Here is a 20763-nt window from a genome sequence, read left to right as displayed (position 1 = left end):
TGTTGTTGTTGTTGTTTGTTTCCTCCCACCAGAGGAGCAACGAAATTAAATCATTGTACATATTTGCATGATTGTTAAGGGGATTAGCATGTTAAGGAGAATAAGTGGGAAGTCCGACTCACTTCCCACAGCCCTCCTGATTTATTTTGTAGGTTAATTAAGTGTGTGACAGTAAGTGTTAAGACTGGAATGGTAGCGCCTGCAGTGAACCGAGCAAGAGCTACGGTTCCAGGGGGGGGGGAGGGGGGAGGGGGGCTGTGTTATGTCGGTAGGGTAGAGCAATATCTAGAGCCAGGTAGATCTGAATAGGTAACATGCTTCGACTGTCGCGATAGGGAATCTACCTGTAATAAGTTCTGTGTTAGTCCGGTTTGTCGGGTTAAGATATATACCTGTGAACATACCAGGATGTTCGAGTGTTAGTTAGTATAGGGATTAAGATAAACCCCTGTGTGTCACACCTGGTAATCAAACCTTTGTCCCTTATGGCAATGCACACCTGTAGAGTGTAGACACTTAGACAGGCCCTTAGCACACATTAAATAAATCCCACTCCTGACACCAGTTGTTGCGCGGACCCTTCGGTTAACACCAAGGACTGCGGATGACCAGAACGGATTCTACGATAAAACGCGGGAGGTAGAAGGGAAATGGAAGCTGTGGTAAAAGCGCTTACCTGGAGCGCGCCGACCACGGCTTCGATCCTGCAGGGAATTAATGAACCGAACAACCACAAGATTTAATGTACAAAAATAAAGATTTATTCCACGGAACCCGAAACAGTGAAACGTGACGGTAATCAACTAAAGGGCCTAAATTGGGATCCTACACACCAGACTCAACAGGACACAGGAATGAATTACGAAAAGAAATGTCTCGTCGTGTAATGTTCTGTGGTGCGTCCTTATCTGTCTGTGGTCTGTCGTCCCCACTTGGCTCCAAGCTCCGCTGCACGGCGAAGGCCCGAGCCAACGCCCACCCCAGGCTCCTCGTCGACCGCTCACGAGATCCGTCGGCGAATTCCGAGTTCGCGAAACATGTACCATTATCACTAACGACATACCATTATCACCGTGTGTAGCAAAACAACGTCTCAGTTTCTCTATTGTTCCAGCTGACGTAGTGCTATGTGTTGTGTAAGTGTCAATCCACTTTGAGTGGGCATCAGTGATGATTAGTAGCATCTGATCGGTCACTGGTCCAGCATAGTCTAGATTAACTCGATGCCACGATTCGGTGGGCCATTCCCAGGGATGCAGCGGTGCCTTCGCTGGTACATTCCTGGTGCTTTGGCAGGAATAGCAAAGTTGAACACACTGTTCAATATCAGTGTCTAGATTTGGCCACCATACATAATTCCTAGCCAGTGACTTCATCTTGACTATTCCGGGAATACACTCATGAAGTTCCTCCATTACCCTGGAACGAAAATGTTGTGGAATCACGACACGGCATCCCCACAATATGCAACCGCTGTCCACACTAAGTTCATTTATACGTGCCATGTAAGAAACAGAGGCAGGGTCCCCATCAGGTAGCGATTGCCATCCAAGCTGTATGGCTTGGAGAACTCTCTAAAGGACTGGATCACATCTTGTGTAGGTGCAAATATGGTTGGCATCTACGGGACAGTCCTAGAGGCAAATGCCACTGGTTTCTCTGAACCATCAGGCATAACATGAGACAGCACTGCCCCCACACCGTACTGACTAGCATCACATGTTAGTACGATGTCCTTATCAGGATCATCGTGAACTAGTACGTTTGACGCTCGGAGCAGGTCCTATGACTTCTGGAAAGCTGCTTGTTGTGTAGTACCCCAGTTACACGAGACTCCTTTCTTCAGCAGGTGATAGAGCGGACCCAAAAATTGGATATGTTTGGGATGTAGCGGCTGTAGTATTGCAGCATGCCGAGGTAGGCCTTCAGTTCTGTCATGTCTCTTGGGGCTGGTGCATCCTTGATCGCTCTGACTTTATCCTTGGTTGGATGAAGGCCTCGAGCGTCAATTCTGTGGCCCAGGTATGTTACTTATGGTGCCATGAACTCACACTTGTCGATCCTTAAACGGAGGCCGGAGTCCGATAGCTTTTTCAAGACTCCCTCTAGGTTGTGTACATGCTCGGCTTATGTTGAACCAGTGACCAGGATATCATCCTCCACAGGTAGTTGTGGAGGTTCAGGTTCACACCACAGGTTGTTGAAAGCAGCTCGGCTGATGAGCGAAACAGCGGCACCTGTGTCAACCTCCATTTCCAAACGTCGATTGTTGATACCGATTACAGCCAGCAGAAGTTCTGCTCTGTTTTTAGAGAAGACATGAAATATGTGATGACACACATTATATCACACTTAACTTCAACCCATCTCCCCCAAATCATTTGCAGGTTGAGGAAACATGGCGAGTAAACGTCATCAGAGAGCTTGGGTGGTAGATGGTGCAACTGGGACAACCGCTCCGAACACCCTGAATACTGGAGACCTTCAGAAAACAAAGGACACAGAAGCAACCGTTGATGAAAACGATGCGGCTCCACCAAAGAGAATAACCTTGCTCAAGAGGTTTATGGAGAGCATGAATGGTTGCCATGTGTAAATCCCACAGCAGATGAAATTGTTGATGAGAATAAGCCAATGAAGAAGAAGAAAAAGAAGACCCATTTTTGGCAGAAGGTAAATCCCCATAATCACCAATTGTGCAAACCTAAAGGTGATAAGTGAGGTGGGTGGATGAGGTGGATGGGGGATGAGGTGGGTTTTTTAATACCTGAATTCAATCAAAGGTCACAAGTTTGGTTTTTAAGAGTTTTTTTTTAATCTCTGGATTTGTGATAATCATTGCACAGAGCAAACTAAAATGTGCACAACAATGAATGTTAACTTTAAAAAGCTACTCTCTGTTTAACGCATTGCTGCTATGTGTTGTCATATGTTCCAGCTATGACAGCACAAAATTAAAATGTCCCAGCAGAGTGAGCAGCCTCGAGCTTCAGCTTCAGAATGAGAAATTCCCAAAGATCGTTAAAACGACGAGCGGAGCAAAGTTCTCTGGAGCCGGATAGCGAGCAACCTGCAAACCATCACCTGGAGAGGCACAATGTGGTCCAGCAGGTGAGCTTGTTGTGGGTGGTCCAGCAGGTGAGCTTGTTGTGGTAGTCTGTTCAGACCTGAGTGAACAGAAAAGACACTCCCTTTTCCCCATATCCCGTGCCATATATGTCCATTACACATTGATCATGCATGTCCTGTGTGTCACATGATATTGACAGGGACAGCTCCTGAGAAAGAAGCAAAACGACGAAGAGGTTCGAGAAGCGCAAAACGAGGACGAGAATGATTGCCTGCAGCAAGATGCAATTGAGGATATAAATCAGGACAATGAATATCTTGCGGAAATAAGTAGATTTAGGCTATGAGCCAGACCCTCAAATTTTCGACATTATGCTCAATCAGAGGGAGGATGGCTAACAGTTATTTTTGGCAAGGCCAGGGACCCTAGTGCTGAAAAAAATGTGATAGCAGTGTGAAACTCTTAGCCGTATCTGTGTTATCATCACATTTGTCAGACCACCCCAATAACGCTTTCGGTAATTTTTCCGCCTAAGATTTAGGGGGTAGGGTTCGTTTTAGGGCTTTCAAATAATATCTCCTATATGTATCAGTTAGTGTTGTATACCAGGTGAAAGGTAATTGAATTATCTTTCACATGATGTATAGAAAGTGCCTGTGTGATATATAGTAACCTCTTTATGATCATTAAAACATAATTATTTCCGCCAACCCTCAAAAATTTATCACAAAATCCCCAATGAAAACAAAATTAGGCAAAAATTCAGTTTGGCGGATATTAAATGAATTTTTGAATTTGAGAAACACACAGTATGATTAAAGTCAAATTTGGGCCTTAAATCTCATACACCTTGATAAAGATGAGAAAATCCAATATACAGTAGTTGCTGTAACCATGACCTAAAATCCATAAATGTATATCTTTCCGCTCTTATGATATATTGATTTACATTTTACGATTTTTGACCGACAGCATGTATATAGTTTGTATACCATTATTGGTCTAAAAATAGTATATATAATATTGGGATGTCAGCCATATATAGGCCAAAAAGTACTGAAATTGGTGTCAGAAATGTCTAATTCTAAAAATATGAAGGCATTATGACCAAACTGTATGTGGTGTTCTTGAATATACCACAGACGTATGATGCATGTGATGATTAACCTACTCCATGTATATGTATGTATCCTGATGTACCCTAACTTGGCGAGATAATTTACATCATATTCATGCAAACGTTTTTAGTCTTGTAGTGTTGTATGGTTCTCTTATATTACCAGCTATACATAAAGTAAACCAAAGGAAAACAATGTACTTTCTATTTAAGCAACATATATTTATAGACATCATACCATAAAGTACACGAGTTATCAATTCAGCGTACACCATATTTGTTACACATATGTACATGATCTTTCTCCATACAGTTCTACAATTCAGAAGTTATCCTCGTCATCGTCGTCGTCTTCTTCATCGTCTTCTGCCGAACTGTCATCACTCTCACCATACACTCTCTGGTTGTCACATGTGGTGAGTTTGCACATGTCTGTGCACTTCAAACCACTGGCCATGCAGACACACATGGGTAGTGTGCATCTTTTCGAACAGGTGCATGCCAGTAAATCCAGAACCGCCTGTGGTGCGGGCTGTCCTTGCATCCAGTCGACTGCCAGCTGCACGCGACCATCCTGGGTATCCCAGTGCCATCCTTTCCCGATTGGACTCGGTACTGCTGGATCCATCTTGAGACTCCTCTTCCAAATAGCGGCTTGATAGTTGGCTCGCTGTGCATGTTTGGTTAAGCAGTCTTTGCACGGAGGTAGCTGGTGACTGTCGATCTCTCCCCTCTTGGCACAGAACAGGTGATATCTCAAGTCATTCACCTTCACTGTCCCCGACTTCGGTGCGTACATGAGACAAGTGAAGTTCTCCAATTTATCCATCAGTTCCTCACTGACGTCCCAGTCCTCTCCCAGCTGTGTACATGCATCCTGCACATCTTTGTTGGTTCTGATGAGTTTTAGTGCAGTCAGTTTTCCTCGTCCAGCGAACGTGCTGACTGTGTCGCATCCGGTATAGGCATGCATTCCAATTAGGGCCTGACATACATTTGTGCCGACTGACTTTCCTATTTTCCCTATGTCTAGGATTTTAGCCCTTGCTTTGGTGCCACATTTCTGAAACAACTTGGCATGAATCTTGGTATGAAATGCCAAGCCAATGACAAGTACGTCGGTGTCATCTGAGCTAATAAGCACAGACTGGTATCCATGTGCGGCAGCATGGGCAGCATGCAAGAACAGACAACCATCTGCTTCCTCGTGTGTGCTTTACAGGGCCACTACTTCTTGGCTAGCATCAGATGTGATCTGATAACACTTGTCATCGCATGTTACAAAGAGAACCTTTCCCTGTAGGCATCTGATGTACTCTGGTTTCTTCCACTCTTCGACCAGGAACATGATAAGACTTGACTTGTTCCCAACATAGCTGAGAAACTTGCGCCATTGCCTTACAATTTGAGATGCCGTGATGTTTTTCAGCTCAAGTCCAAGTTCTTCCCCCCTGGTTAACCGTTCGCTGTTTTTGATGGAAGTCTCCTTGTAGGTGTCAAAGACGACATCGATCCTCTGGCTACTGCATCCATCCTTCAGGGCCATGGATAGGACAATCATGGCCTCTTCGGCAAATGTAGTTTGATCACCTGCCACCTTCTGTATAAGGAGCATCCCGTCAATAATTGTTGCCGAATTGTCGGGTATCCTTTCAGCCGGGGTCACAGTCCTTTGCAAGGCCGTGGCTAGGGCAGCTTTGTTGGTTTTCCGTAGAAGGCCTTCGGGTGTCGCCAGGGCCCATGGCAAGGGACCTAGAGGATGAGATAGCACCTCTGCCATGTGAAGATCTCGGCCCTGTGCCATCACGATAATTCTACCAAATAGAGCTCTGTCTGCTTGAAGAATTACTGCCCTGCCATTGCTTCTGCATTCCTTCTTCTTAGTGAGGTTGCTGAAAGTCTTCAGCTTGTTCAGTTGCAAAGGGTCGTGGAATTTCTTGATTGGTGGGTTGCTCTCAAGTCGCTCAATCTTGAAGTTTGTGTAGCACTTGTGTCCGACTTCCCATGCTTTCTCCAGATCCTTGGCAATATTTGGAGGGGCTGCGCGTGCGGTGGAAATACTGATGAGAGAGCTGGCCATAGTGAATGGGTTCACCCAACTCTGGATCAGAGTTATCAGTGATGATACAGCGTCCTCATCTTTCTTGATCCGTGTTTGCTGCAGATCCGCGTGTTGTACGTGTGTGTTGCTCACATTCACCATTTCCCTCATCTGGCGGAGAAATGCACTCCTGTGTTCGGATGTGACATAGTAGCGCTTCACTGCTCCAGATTTCAAGTTGAACCTGGTAGTGCCACCTGGTGTCTGTGTGTCTTTGTTGACAGTGACCTCAGTAGTTTGGTCAACTGGAATGCATCCAAACGGATTGCTTTTTGACATTTGAACTGAGAAGTACCCATCCGAGAACGCTTGGAAGATGCCAGGGTGCTGCGTTGGAAGGTTTGTCATTTGTGCGTAGTATGCTGATAAATACCGTGCATAGTTGATTTTGTCGTATGCGAAGCACCAAGGAATCATGGCTTGGATAGCAGATAGATGTAATGGCCAATTACCTTCTCGGGAAGCGCGCAGTAGAGCAAGCAAGACCGTTTCAACGATATCCACGTACGACATCCAGAATGACGACAATTCACCATTATCATGACGAAGGTGATGCAGGAATTGCTTCCAAACAGCCTGAACTTCTTCACACGATTGATCTTCCAACAGGTTGTTCCACTGGCTCTCATCTTGTCCCAATTCAGCAACTTCTGCTAACAACGTAGTGACCGTCTGTGTTGCCTCTGGTCGCATCTTTTCCAACCAAGGGAGAAATTCAATCCACGCAAGCCTCATGAATGCTTCGTAGATGCTCTTATGTACACGGACTGCTCGGTTGTACATCTTCCCCTCCATAACCCGATTGAGTGAGCCTTCTGCGACGATTCCTGTTTCGATGCAAAAGTCTCTAAGACCAGCATCTTGGAAACGAGCACCAAGAATCGACATCACATTGCAGATTGTGTGGAACGTGCCGAGGCGAAGTACGATGTTAGCATATGTGTCTGTGTGTTTCCAGACGATCTCGGCAGCCTTAGCATACAGGGCCTGATCCATGACGACGACGATGTCCTGCAAGTGTAGGATCTGTCGGACGCTTTCAGACTGCTTCAAGATTTCTGCGACTGTGGACATCTCTGTAGCTGGTGCATTTATTGTAGGCATATATCTAACAATATCCTGAGAGACGCTGATAGATGCCCTGACGGTGATGTTGAATCCTGTCCAACTTGGTGTTTTTTGTGTTACTGGGTCCACCTGACGGGCAATGACCCAAAGAAGATTCTTGATTTGAGCAACTTCCATAGCCATCTTGTTTTCCGCTGCAGCTGTTGATAATGTTTGTAGTGGATGAGGCCCAACACGTTCACCTGCAATGTAGACAGGCAGTGTTTCTTCTGTTATGCAGACTGTTCTTTGCTTGAGCTTCTCGATCTTCGGAAGTGGCTCCTTTGGAAGGTGTGGTCCCATACATTTTGGCCTGCACTGCAATGCCATTGACTCGATGTGTTGTTCCTTTCCCGGTCAGCGTCTCTTCCAGTCTATCAATGTTATCCCATGCCAAGTTTGTGAATACATACGGCTGGATGCTGCTTGGTAGGACTGTTTGCTCATTTAAGTTTGCTGCAAGTTTTTGAAGACATAGTGCAGTGTCATTTTCCTCCAGTTGAGTGTAGGATATTGCATGTCCAAGATGGTTCAATGTGCGAATTAGTTCTACGTTCCCTGTGAGAGTCTTAACTGCATATGGGAGCAACATGTGTTTCGGAGGCTTTTGTTGTCCACAGCTCACTGCATAGATAATGTCCTGGCTGAAAGATTGCATCAGCATGATGACCCTGTTTGATGGAAGCTCGTTTTCCGGATCTCCAGTCAAGAGGCCAAGCATAAAGCGCTGGAGATAGACGGGAACGACGAAAGAGTCATTGTCGACGTCGGCTGGATGATAGGGCCATGGAGTTGGTTTGTTATCCTTCCTTATCATCGATCTGATGTGTGTCGATGTCTGATCAATGACTTTGGACATGTTTGATGATTTCCCTTTCCAAATGCTCAGTTGTTGTTTAAGTGTTTGTATTTCTTTGACAGCATCTTGTAGTGTTACATTATCAGGTACGACAATCAGTTTTCCACTGTTGTCTTGAAAGATGTGAACGCTATTTCCAAGATCAGTTTCCAGTTTCCGTGCGAGGTTTTTTCTTGTAGCAGTTCTTATCCCATGCAACCCTCTTGATGTCATTATCGATTGTAGGTGCTCTACCAGCGTTGTCATCCTAACAATTTCCTTATTCGGGATTATATGGTTCCGGATGTATACTAGCAACTCATTGTATGCTTCTTCTTCAGTGTAGTCAGATTCGTTTGTGGCGGCCGTGTTTCTGTCATGTGCATCTTTAGTGCTTGGTCTCGTGTAACTTCTGTAGCAAGAGAAATGGTATCGTGCTTCAGCTGCCACAATGTCTCTACTTGTGGCAGCCATGATTTTCGTGTCACATTTACGCACGGCGCTGTTTCGCAGTGTTTCATCTGCTCTCAGATCAACAGCCTTGCTCAACTTTTCACGGGATGACGTTCCCTTGCACCACTTGGTCTTTCCACAGAATATACAATCCGGTTCATAGATGCGTGATTCCGAAGATGCCCTTCTGGCTTGTCTCTTGCTCGCTGAACATGTTGCAGCAGCATCGTCGGTTAAATTGGATTCAGCTTTTCGTTTCAGTGCTTCCAAATCTCGCTTCATGGTGAACACGCTCCTGCACTGCCTGTGGTAGAATACTCGGGGAATCTCCTTCTCTGGCAGCGACTGAGCAAGGTCGAGAATGGGTGCATGGTTCCGTATTTTGGCCGCATCCAGCAATGTAGTCCACGAATCGAATGTTTGAGGGCTTATGAGCGGATCTTCTGGTTTGACATCTAACGATAGCTTATGAATGATAGAAACGTCCTTGGGAACTTTCTGAGTGATCGCAATCTCCATTGCAAGTATTTGTTCAATTGTCTATCTGCGGTACACTCTGTTTCACCACCACCAATATCACCACCACCGTCTCACCTGGAAAGACACATAATATCGAATGAGACCACCACCACTACTACGAATTAGCATCAGTTGCTATAGTTGCTTAAAAATGTATTCTGCACCAACAAATCTACAAAGAGAAATACATTAGATGTCGTGCACCGCTGTCATGGTTGCAAATCACCTAAAATTATATAATGAAAATATTGACATTGATGACAACATTCGTATTAGCATGTCTACACATATTGCATTGAATTTCATAGCACATCATGATCATATGTGTGAGGATATTGACTCTAATTATACTGTATGTGTGTCTCAAATCGAAACATACCTTTTACATACCTTTTGATTTTTGCCTATTTTTGTTCCTAAAATTGGGGATTTTGTGATGAAGTTTTGAGAGTTGGTGGAAATAATTATGTTTTAATAATCATTATAAAGAGGTTACTATAGATCACACAGGCACTTTCTATACATCATTTGAAAGGTAATTCAATAACCTTTTACCTGATATACCACACTAGCTGATATATACACGTGATATTATTTGAGAGCCAAAAAACTAACCCCACCCCCTAAATCTTAAGCGGGAAAAATGACCCGAAAAGCGATAAATGGGTGATCTGACAAATGTGATGATAACACAGATACGGCTAAGAGTTTCACACTGCTATCACATTTTTTTCAGCACTAGGGACCTTGGCCTTGCCAAAAATAACTGTTAGCCATCCTCCCTCTGATTGAGCATGGTCGACCCCTCGGCTCATAGCCTAATTGAGAGAAAGGCTGAAAGAGGATGAAGACCTGCTCACTAAGGCAAAACAGCAGGTTAGTTCCTGATGACAATTTAAGTCTGAATCAAATTGAATGTGTCTGTGTACCAGGTTGGGATGCTTTATGGTACAATATGGTAGTGGGAAGTAATATAGCCTCGGAATATATATTTTTAATTGATCATCAGAAACGGCATTTCCTGCATTCTTGGAAGTTTCTGCATTTCCTGCATTCTTGGAAGTTTCTGCATTTCCTCGCATTCTTCTCTGGCCCAACAGTTCAGCAGATTCGTGATGACTAATGGGCCAAAGTGGTGAGCTGACTTGCCCAGCTATTCCTCAGTAAAAACAAGAATGACCGCACTGTTGTCACAGTCTGTGACAAAATCTGGCAACGGGCCGATTGGGAAACACACATTTAATGCACTCTTAAACTAGAACAGCACTCATTAGAGCACATACCTCCACCAGGCTGAACAGTTTACCTTTTGTATCTACTAGTGTAGCAGCATAGCAAACCTGTTGTGCATTTTGTGATACAAGCACCAAATTTGGCACAAATGTACATTAATATGTTGCGAACATTTTCAGATATTGGGCCACTTGAAATTCCGTAATTTTTTTTTTCAAATTTTTTCAAATTTCGTAATTTCAAATTTTTCGGGTGACACCGTCACAATTTCGGTCTTCGAGGCCGGCCGATATAGTGGGGCGGCTTAGCCCAAATATTCAAAAGAATTGTGCATTTTGTGATACAAGCACCAAATTTGGCACAAATGTACATTAATATGTTGCGAACATTGTGTGGTCAGCAATGAAGACGAGAGTCTGAATTACATGTATGCAAAAGACCTTGTGAACCAGTGAAGCAAATACACGGGTAAGCATGAATTAAATCTAGGGCATGATATAATTTCCATGATGTTTACCTCTACACTCAATGGTGGAAGGAGGTAATGTTTTGATCCCAGCTTGTCTGTATGTCTGTTAGTCCACAAAATTCCAGACAAAGCTTGTAGTAGTGGTAGTTGTAGTGGTAGTGGTGATAACAGAAATTGTTATATAGAACTGAACTTATATTATTATTATATGCAGAAAATAACTTCATTTCTATATGCCCTGCAGTGGACAGGTTAATTGGTTTATGCACTGAAGGGGTCACCCTGGTGTGCACTGCTTAGGGCTGTCAACCGAGCCGAGACCGGGACGAAATCCCGGCGGTTTCGGCTTTCGAGACGGTCTCGGGACGGTCCCGAGATAAATTGATTGACGCAATTTCTCGGTAAAAAAATCCCGGTTAAAATTCCAACTTCTTGCAGATATTTTCCATAATAGAGGCATTTATTGAGCCTGCTTTCATTACTCTGCTTCTGCACAAGCATCATTTTTCGCAAGTGCAGCTGAACTGACACAAACGATGATAGATAAAGTAAACTCACTGTTCCAGGATTTTCCCCTCGTCAACAAACAATGCACTGCAAACGAATCCGAATTCCGAATCCGGATCTTCACCAACATCTAATCATGTCGTCCTTGTCACACACGCTGCATCTCCACAAAATTTCGTCCGAATCCGTCCACAACTTTTTGAGATATTGTGTTCACAAACAAACGGACAAACAGACAGGAGTGAAAACATAACCTCCATCCACCTTTGGTGGCGGAGGTAACGAAATCAGGATAAAGGTCCCAATGAAAATCCGCCGCATCGCGACTTTATTTAAACCGTTGAATCCTTCCGCTGTATCACTCCGCCCCGCTGCGGTCACGTGTCCGTCCTTGGAGACGAGTTACGGAATGTGGTTGCTATGGTCTTTAGCACATTAATATCGAGGGACTCGCTCGAGGCCCCGTGAATGGAGGGACGATGTTTATTTAGATTAAAAACACGTTTATAACGGATTATTCTACACACAATGTATTAATACAAGTACAATACATTATGTAGTTTTATGAAATGAGTTTTTGATGAACGTTTATGTTTAATTGCAACGCTAAATCTATAAATTGTAAGAATCCCTCGGGGTTTGGTTTGACGGTTTGAATGTGAAAGTATTTTGGTTATCTTATCTCCACTTTAGGCCTGATAAGTTGATTACGTTTACTTTAGTCACAGAGTCAAAATAAGGAGGGGGAGGGGGGGGGGGTGATCACTACACCGCCTGCTTTATAATTTACTAGCAGAAGTACCTGGCATTGCCGGGCGGGGGAGGGGAGGGGAACGGGGGGGGAGCGAGCCCCTTGGCGATCACAACTCCCAAAATGAAAATGAAACTCCAACCGGGACTCGAATATGCCTGGGCAGAAACATTTTCTCCCTCTCTCTGACATTCCGAGCAAGAAATTACACGACAATACAAACTGTAATGAGATAACCCGGTCCCATCGGTGGCCGATCATCTGCATGTAGGCGGTGTATTTTATTTCATCCCGGTAAATGGAAGCTAAGTCGGAATTTAAGTACTCAACATCAGAAATGAATTTTTTTCATTGTTGTTTATATATTGTAATGAAATTCCATTATTTTTGAAGCCTTATTTTTTTTTTTTTTTTTTTTTACTTTGCCGGGAACCGAGCCGATCCGAGATCCCGTTATGAAAATTGAAAATTTATCGAGACGGTTCCGAGATGGGATTTTGAATCTAGCTAACAGCACTAGCACTGCTGTGTTCTGCCTCACTGAGTTGTTCAGGTATGATGTACTCAGCACAAGCTTCCGGTCGGCCCGGAGGTGGGGGTGCGGGGCCTGTCACGGAACGTCAAAACAAACGGCCTGCCGGGGCCGCCCAAAAGTCGGGCGTGAGGGGCGCGTCCACTAATGGAACGCCTCTCGCTTCCCAGATCGAGGGCCACGTGGTCAGGAGAACCTCGTCCCTTCCGGTCACACTTTGCCTATCGGCCGGCCTCGAAGACCGAAATTGTGCCCGAAAAATTTGAAATTACGAAATTTGAAAAAATTTGAAAAAAAAAATTACGGAATTTCAAGTGGCCCAATATCTGAAAATGTTCGCAACATATTAATGTACATTTGTGCCAAATTTGGTGCTTGTATCACAAAATGCACAATTCTTTTGAATATTTGGGCTAAGCCGCCCCACTATACTGATAGGCCGGATCAGGATTCAGACCTGAACCAACATCTAATCGGCTTGTTCTTGTCACCTAAACATCTCATCTCCCCCAAGTTTCGTCATAACTCGTCCACAACGTTTTTAAAATATGTTATATATCGCTTTTCGCCCGATCTCTCAATGGTGAAGAATCACTTTTTTTTCCTTTTTTTTTGTGTACAAGATCGAGGCTCGTGCAAGAGCTAACATGAATCGCATAAAAACAAACTGACGCATAAAACAAAAGATAAAGGGAATGGGAGACAAGATGGGGCGAGAGAGGGAAGCACACAAGTACAACATCAGAGAATAGGGACATCGGGAGATCTGTGGGAGGGAGAGGGCTTGGGGGTAGGGGCATGGGAAGGGTGGGAGGTGGAAGAGGTAGAAAACACATGGACACTGCTAGGACTTCCAGGAAAGAATTCAGTGTTTCAAAAAAGTGGATCTGGGGTGAATTAGCGGGGGTAGAAAAGATCAAGGTTTTGGATGGGGGAAGATAAGAGGTGGTGATGAACAGCTGTTTTAAAGACCTGGAGGGAGGAGTGGTATTGAAGAGAGTGAGGGAGTTTGTTCCAGAGGCGGGAGTAAAGAGGAATGAAAGAGTGAAGTTGAGTAGAGAGTCTTGATTTTGGCAGTTTCACCATTAGAGGGTTGCTGGCAGATCCTGTGCGACCTGGAGGAATATTTGGGGAGGACAGTGCATAGACAGAGCTGTGGGAGCTAGGCCGGAGAGGAGTCGGTAGAAGACAAATACGACCAACCTGCCTGCGGTGAGTGAGTGAAAGGCCCTCGGAGTTAGCTTCATCGCCGGAGATTCCAATGATTCTGAAAGCTTTGGTTTCAGCAGCCTGAAGCCGAGCTAGGTGTGAGGCAGGAACACCAGCCCAGAGGGGAGAACAATATTCCTTCGAGCTGTGGATGAAAGCCTTGTATGTAGTGAGGAGCTCAGGTGTGCCAAGGAAGGACTTCGCACGACGGAGGATGCCCAGTTGGCGACTGGCTTTGGAGGCCAGCTTGGAAATGTGGTTTTCCCAGGAAAGATCATGGCAGATAGTGAGACCCAAAAGCTTGAATGACAGAACTTCTTGGAGGGGATTGTTCAGAAAGTAGATGGGAGGGTTGTCCAGTCGGTCTTTTCGGAGAGACACAGTGAGAGTGTGAGATTTGTCAGGATTGAAAGACGTGTTCCACTTGTTTGACCAGTCTGTGATTTTCTCCAGGTCTGCAAAGAGTGAGGAGGCTGCAGATTGCCGATCTGGGGGATGAGGTATGGAGCGGCAGAGTGGAGTCATCAGCAAAGAGATAGAGAGGATTTTCCAGAGAGTCGGAGAGATCATTGATGAAGACCAGAAAAAGCACAGTGCCCAGAACACTGCCTTGGGGAACTTTCAGTCTGAACAGGAAGGGAAGATGAGAGAAACCCATTCAGGGCCACACGTTGACCATGACCAGAGAGGAAGTCCGCAAGCCATGCGTGGAGATTTCCATTGACACCATAGGAGGAGAGTTTGGTGAGCAGAGCGGGGTGCCAGACCATGTCGAAGGCACGTGATATGTCAAGGGAGACAGCTCTAATTTCCTTTGATATTGAGGACCTCCATCCATTGTTCAGACAGCAGAAGCAGCATGTCCAGAGTGGAGTGACCTGGTCTGAAACCAAATTGAGGATCAGAGATCAAGCCATTGGAGAAGAGGAAGGATTTGATATCCAAAGCAATGATGGATTCCAAGACTTTGCTGATAATTTGGGGCAGGCTGATTGGTCTGTAGTTGCAAGGATCTGTTTTTGCCCCTTTTTTGTGTAAAGCGATAATGTTGGCTGATTTCCAAGCTGATGGCAGATGACCTTGAGCAAACGAGAGGGTGAAGAGAACAGAGAGAAGGTGTGAAAGAGCGGAAGAGCAGGAATTTAGGACCCGTGGGCTGATGCCATCTGGTCCAGTTGCAGAATTAGAGTCGAAGATTGACAGAAACCTATCCACCTTGTCAGGAGAAGGACACAGAGTCCAGGAGCAGCTGGGTACAACTGGGTACAGAGAGAGATGGGTTTGGGACACAAGATTTTGAGGCAAACACAGAGTTGAGGCATTCAGCTTCACGTGCGGAGTCAGCTGTGTAGCCGTTTGAGGTAAGGGAGGGGATGGAGGGGGAACAAACACCAGAAACAGATTTGACCAGACGCCACCAGGATTTGGAAGAGGGAGACATGTTTGAGAGTTGTCTTGAGAGAAGAGAGATATTGTTTCCTGGCTCTCCTGAGGGTGGACACACACTTGTTTCGGGCTTTGTGAAAGGAAATTAGATTTCCTTCCGTTGGATTTACTTTCCAGGAGACGAAGGCAAGTTGTTTCTGGGCAACAGCCTCACCACAAGATTCCGTGTACCATGGACGGGAGGAAGGGTATGACAACTGAAGACGAGATGGGATAAATCTGTGCATGAGAGAGAGCAATTTACTTTGGAAGAATTCCCAGGATGAGTTGATGTCAGAGGCAGTTGAGATGGGAGACCAGTCCAGATGATTGATGGCTGCTTGAAGATCGTGCTAGTTGGCCTGAGTGAAATGCCAGACTGAAATGCCAGATATCCACTTTAACAAGCACATGATCAGATGTGCTGCGGAAAATACAGTTTTTGCCAAAGCACATGCTAACTCAGCCATCCTTTGAGCTCGGAAAATTTCAGCTTTCCAGGTCAAAGGATGGCTGAGATTTTTCCCGGACAAACAACCAAAAAAAGAAAGAAAACAAACGAAGAAACAGAGTGAAAACCGAGTACTCCCTTTCGCCGAGCCCCCTTTGGTGCCTAGCGATGAAATAGGAAAGGGGCGGTGTACAATAATTAAGGATTTACTGCCAACCTTCAGCTGGATTCAAACCGACAACGTTTGGAAGATACCAATCAAGTTCATGACTAGGCAATAAACATGCCCACAAATAAAAAGTGACACCACACCAGCAAGAACTTGTATATGCATGTTTTATATCCAGTAACATGAAGTTTATGAGTCTGTAGCTGCAGGGTTTGTATCAACAAGAAACAGGTAAGTGCCATCCAAAAATTTGGCATAAAGGGGGAAAGGAGGGGGTATGGAGTGGGAGGGGGATCCAAGGGCACAAGTTAGTCTGGGATTTCTACATTGTGAACATAAATTGCAGCCCATCAGACACTGCCATCCCATTGGTCAGATAAAATACCAGCTTTTTAGAGAAATGCAGATATAGATGAGAGCAGACAAGGCAGAAAAAAAAAAAACACAGACCCATAAACAAACAATTATTCCAAACCCAATGCCAGCAATGCTCTTTTCCTCTGCCCTGCTGCCAAACAATTACTACCTTAAATTGTCTTCAAACACCACAAAGTGGCGTTGAGGCTCACATTCAAGTAGTACCCTGTATGAACATTCATCAAGAAAATTAAAAAGTAAAAAAGTATTACCCATGAGCAACTCAATAAATGCACTGGGCTCAATATATGTCCGACAAAACATCTCAATTGCATGGCGTGCTCAAACATCATTGCATGGATTCATTTATCATACAACTCTTCTTTACTTTTTAACAACACCACAACGATACCTCTCAACATATTCTCATAATGCACGTAAACGAACTTTACAGTCTGCAGGACTCAATAAGAAACCCACCTGCGCCTCCTCCCCACCTCCCCCCCCCCCCAAAAAAAGGTTAAAACTCTTCCTGACAGCACCACACACACAAACACACTGAGATGGACAACGAGAGAGAAAGAGCGAGAGAGATGGACAGCGAGAGAGAGATGAGAGATGGACAGCGAGAGAGATGGACAGCGAGAGAGATGGAGAGAGAGAGAGAGATGGAGAGAGAGATGGAGAGAGAGATGGAGAGAGAGATGGAGAGAGAGATGGAGAGAGAGATGGAGAGAGAGATGGAGAGAGAGGGGGAGAGAGGGGGAGAGGGAGAGAGAGATGGACAGCGAGAGAGAGAGATGGACAGACAGAGACAGGAATGGACAGAGACAGACAGAGAGACTGAGTGACTGAGAGAGAGAAAGAGACGGAGAGAGCTGGGCAGCAGGGGAGAAAAATATTTCAGTTGTTGGTGGTGAAATCTCACGCACAGAAATTATCAATCATCACAAGGAACATTTGAGTTCATGGTGGCCAACGGCAGGACATGCATGATCATGCCATAAGAAGTATTGAAACCCCCCTTTGGCATATCGAACAATAATGGCTTGAGACAACGAATAAAATACCTTTGTGCAAGCCACTGCTCAGTTTTCACTTCAGCTTCTGATCATCTCTCGCTCGGTATGGAATATAATTTGTCGAAGTGAGAAAATGCCTCTCTACAATATGTTAAGTCGTAGGTCAACAGAGGCAAGCCTGTAGGGCAGCCCTCAATGTGCATAAAGTTCCACCACTCGGATAAGTCTTACAGACGCATTGACAATTTCTCTGCTCTCTTTGGCCTTCTCCCAACAGTAAATACCTCAAAATGCTTTTAAACCGATGCCATTCCGTTTCTGCCTGCCATCATGTTATTTTCTCTGCTATCCTTCCTCCACACTGCACACCTATCCACCCATCCCGACCCATTACAGGATTCAGACGGGGGTTCAGCATGCACTCCAACAAATTGCAAAATGCTGCAGCATTTCATTGAAATGTTAAATGGACAAATACAAAAAAGGGATAAAACACAATCGGAAGGGAAGAAACAAAAAAGTGGGAAAAGTGAAAAAAAAATGAGTGCAAAAAAGAAAAGGTTAGGTACAAAGAGATGGGAAAATAAAATAAAAAGATGTTCATTTTGAAGAGAGAAACAAAAGGAAAATATGTTGCACCACAGCTCGTTTTCAGGGAAGGGGGATGGAGGTTTGGAGACATGAATGAATAACGTTTCAGCTCATGATGATCCACCTCTGGGAGGCCAACATGGTGGGTAGTTTGATCCCAACCAATTCAGTGCAAACATTCAACTCCTGCTCAACAGCATCTACTATTGTCCTTCTTCATTCAAAGCCCTTTAGCACAAACGTTCCCCCCCCCCCTTTTTTTTTCTTTTTTCTTTAAAAGCAACAGCAGAAACGTGCTGCTGTGTACTGTGGTAACAACAAATGCTGCAAGAAAAGTGGAGTGCATGTCATATAGGATATCCATTCCACTTCTTTCACAGTTCTGACTTCACTTGCCTACTGTCACACACTACCTACAATGTGCTGCCTCAACACCTACAATTGCACATAGCCTTTGTCAATGCATATTGGCAAGGCGCGAAGTTAAAAAAAAAACAAAAAAAAAAACAAATAATAATAATAATAATAAACTCAGGCATCACATTTGCAGAACTCACCAAAGCATCGAGCAAAAGTAAATTCACGATATACACTCAATTGCAAGACTGAGAGAAGTCCTGGCAGCACGGAGGATAGGACAAAAACATTACAGCACTGTGAGACAATCAACAATGGTACAACATTTGTTGGGAGCCAAAGCAATCTGGAAGTAGTTATTACAAGAAGGGCCTCTACTTAACATAGCTATGAACCTGATCCAACCTGCAAACCCGGACCTTCTGTTTGTAGTGGTACTCGCGCAAGTACTCCTTTAGTGTGTGAGGCAGTGGAAGGGTCTCAATTCCATCATATGTGAGCCGTTGGCAGATGGCAGCGCGACACAGGCGCTGAAGCCCAAAACAGAACGTCCGACAAAGCGGTGTTGCGAGTAATGGCTCAAAAAACATGCAAGCGCTTGGCTCCTTGTAGTGACGGAGAAGTGACGTGACTGTTGGTGCATGGAACACACAGGGATCATGCGCATCAAAGCTGAAGTTGTGATTCCACTGCTCAACACGAGCATGCAGTGACCGTCCGTAGCGCCGAAAGCTCACAGAGAAGAGGTAGTCCTCCTGAGCAGAATCACGCAGGAGGAAAGTGCCCTCAGGCCTGCCTTCAAGCAATGCCTCAGCTTCATAACGATCCATAACACCCCAGTAGAAGGTGCTACGTGTAATCTCCAGCAGGTCTGGCACCAAGCAGTGGATATAATCAATCTGTGTATGTGCACGGTGATTCAGGGTTGCACTTGCCACACCAGGAAGCATTTGCTGGGTGATGGCAGGCTGCTGTATCAAAGCAAGAGGTTTGACTGTCCCAGTTGATGTGATACTGTCATCACGCGATCTACTTCTCCACGGGTATAAGCAAAGCGATGCACCAGTTGTAACGGCACGCCTCTCTTCCTCTGGTGGTTCCGCCTGGCAACTGGTCTCTTCCTGCTCCAACCCTACCTCATCTTCCTCAGTGATATCATCCTCCTGATCTTCCACTGTTGGCAGCCACGATGTGCCAGGAACAGTAATAGTGGCGGAGCCTCCTTCACCATTTACAAGTAACTCACCCATTCCAGCAGCAAGTTTAGGCCCAAGACGATACAACGGATTTACCTGCACAGAGGCCTCCACTGTGTGGATGTGTGCATGTGGTGGGGGCTCGACTCCTTCCTCAATGCTCCTCCGCCGGCGCTCTCTTAAAGCATCCTCCTCGTCCTCTCCAATAGGCGTGGCAGGAGTGGCACTACCAGTCTCATTTGGTGATGAAGGGCCCCGTGACAGAGGTGCTGTGTGTCTCTTGATCAGATACCACTTTCGTGCCAGTTCTGATCCTGCAGGGAAGGGACAATGGTCCAGCATAAGCTCTGAGAGATGGATTTTCCGATGCGATGGGGTTGGCCTCAGCGATTCATCTTGTACCCGTACCCATCGAGTTGGGAAACAGTGAGCCACCGTTTCGCTGAAGCGCTGCCGCAGCGTAGCAGGACGAGGTGGATGTGATGGGAATGTGTGTTCAATACACACACGATCTACAAAGTCATTTTCTTGTGAATTTTGCTGTCCTTGTGTGGAAACAAACACTGCAAGCGGCTGTTCAGCACCATTGCAAGCAAAGTTTTCTTCCCCATCCTCTCCTTCCTCTAAAAGCCGATTGTTTTTCTTTGACAGAACTACATGTGCATCATCCTCTTCTTTATAATTACCCTCTCTCATCCTCTTGTGATACTCTTCTGGTTGCTTTTCTTCAACAGTCTGTTTTTCTGATGGCCTTTTTTTCCGACTTGTCCATGGTGCAAATCGAAAGTAGGAATCGCGTAGCATCCCAACACCGGCCCCTTTAGCCACACGTGGCCTACACACATCAGCACTGCCCCCCAAAGTTACAGTATGTTCTTCATCCATGACACAATCTCTCTCAGAACTTCGCTCAGGAGCCACATCTACAGATGCAGACTGCGTTGAGGTTGACAATGACCAAGCTCTCTCCCTTGGAGTGCGTCGCTCACGTTCCAAGAATAGGCTGTGACATCGTTTTTGCAGTGAGTTCCACGTTTTGCCTGCCTGCTCCATCAGCCACAAGGCAACAGATGAAAAGGTAGATCTGAGGGAGGGACAAGGGGAGGAGGAGAATAAATACAAGTAAAATGTCCTTTGGGAAGATGACAACTTTAAATCCATACTGCTTGAGGAATTTCATTACTAGCCAACAAACAGTGGAGTTCTCTCCCCTCCCCCCCCCCCCCCCTTCCCACGCCTCCTCCCCCCAAGCCCTCTCCCTCCCACACTTCTCCCTGCTCTCAAATGTT

At 45.2% G+C, this 20763-nt stretch overlaps 1 protein-coding gene across 4 annotated transcripts in view; it reads right to left on the bottom strand.

Annotated features, from left to right (window-relative positions):
• Positions 1 to 738: 738 nt before the first annotated feature.
• The window catches only part of SOCS5 (suppressor of cytokine signaling 5), a 59196-nt gene continuing 39171 nt past the window's right edge, over positions 739 to 20763 (bottom strand). For 3 of the 4 annotated variants that reach the window (XM_068116214.2, XM_068116216.2, XM_068116215.2), the window contains one exon: positions 16102 to 20558. In XM_068116214.2, coding sequence (XP_067972315.2) covers positions 18653 to 20558 — 1906 coding nt within the window. In that variant the 3' untranslated portion in view covers positions 16102 to 18652. Of the gene's footprint in view, positions 3168 to 16101; positions 20559 to 20763 lie in introns of those variants that run through there. The other variant, XR_010984438.2, reaches the window with a different exon arrangement.

The sequence above is a fragment of the Myxine glutinosa genome, chromosome 5, assembly GCF_964187855.1.
Source record: "Myxine glutinosa chromosome 5, kmMyxGlut1.1, whole genome shotgun sequence".
NCBI lineage: Eukaryota > Metazoa > Chordata > Myxini > Myxiniformes > Myxinidae > Myxine > Myxine glutinosa.
This window is presented reverse-complemented; position numbering and strand designations above follow the sequence as displayed.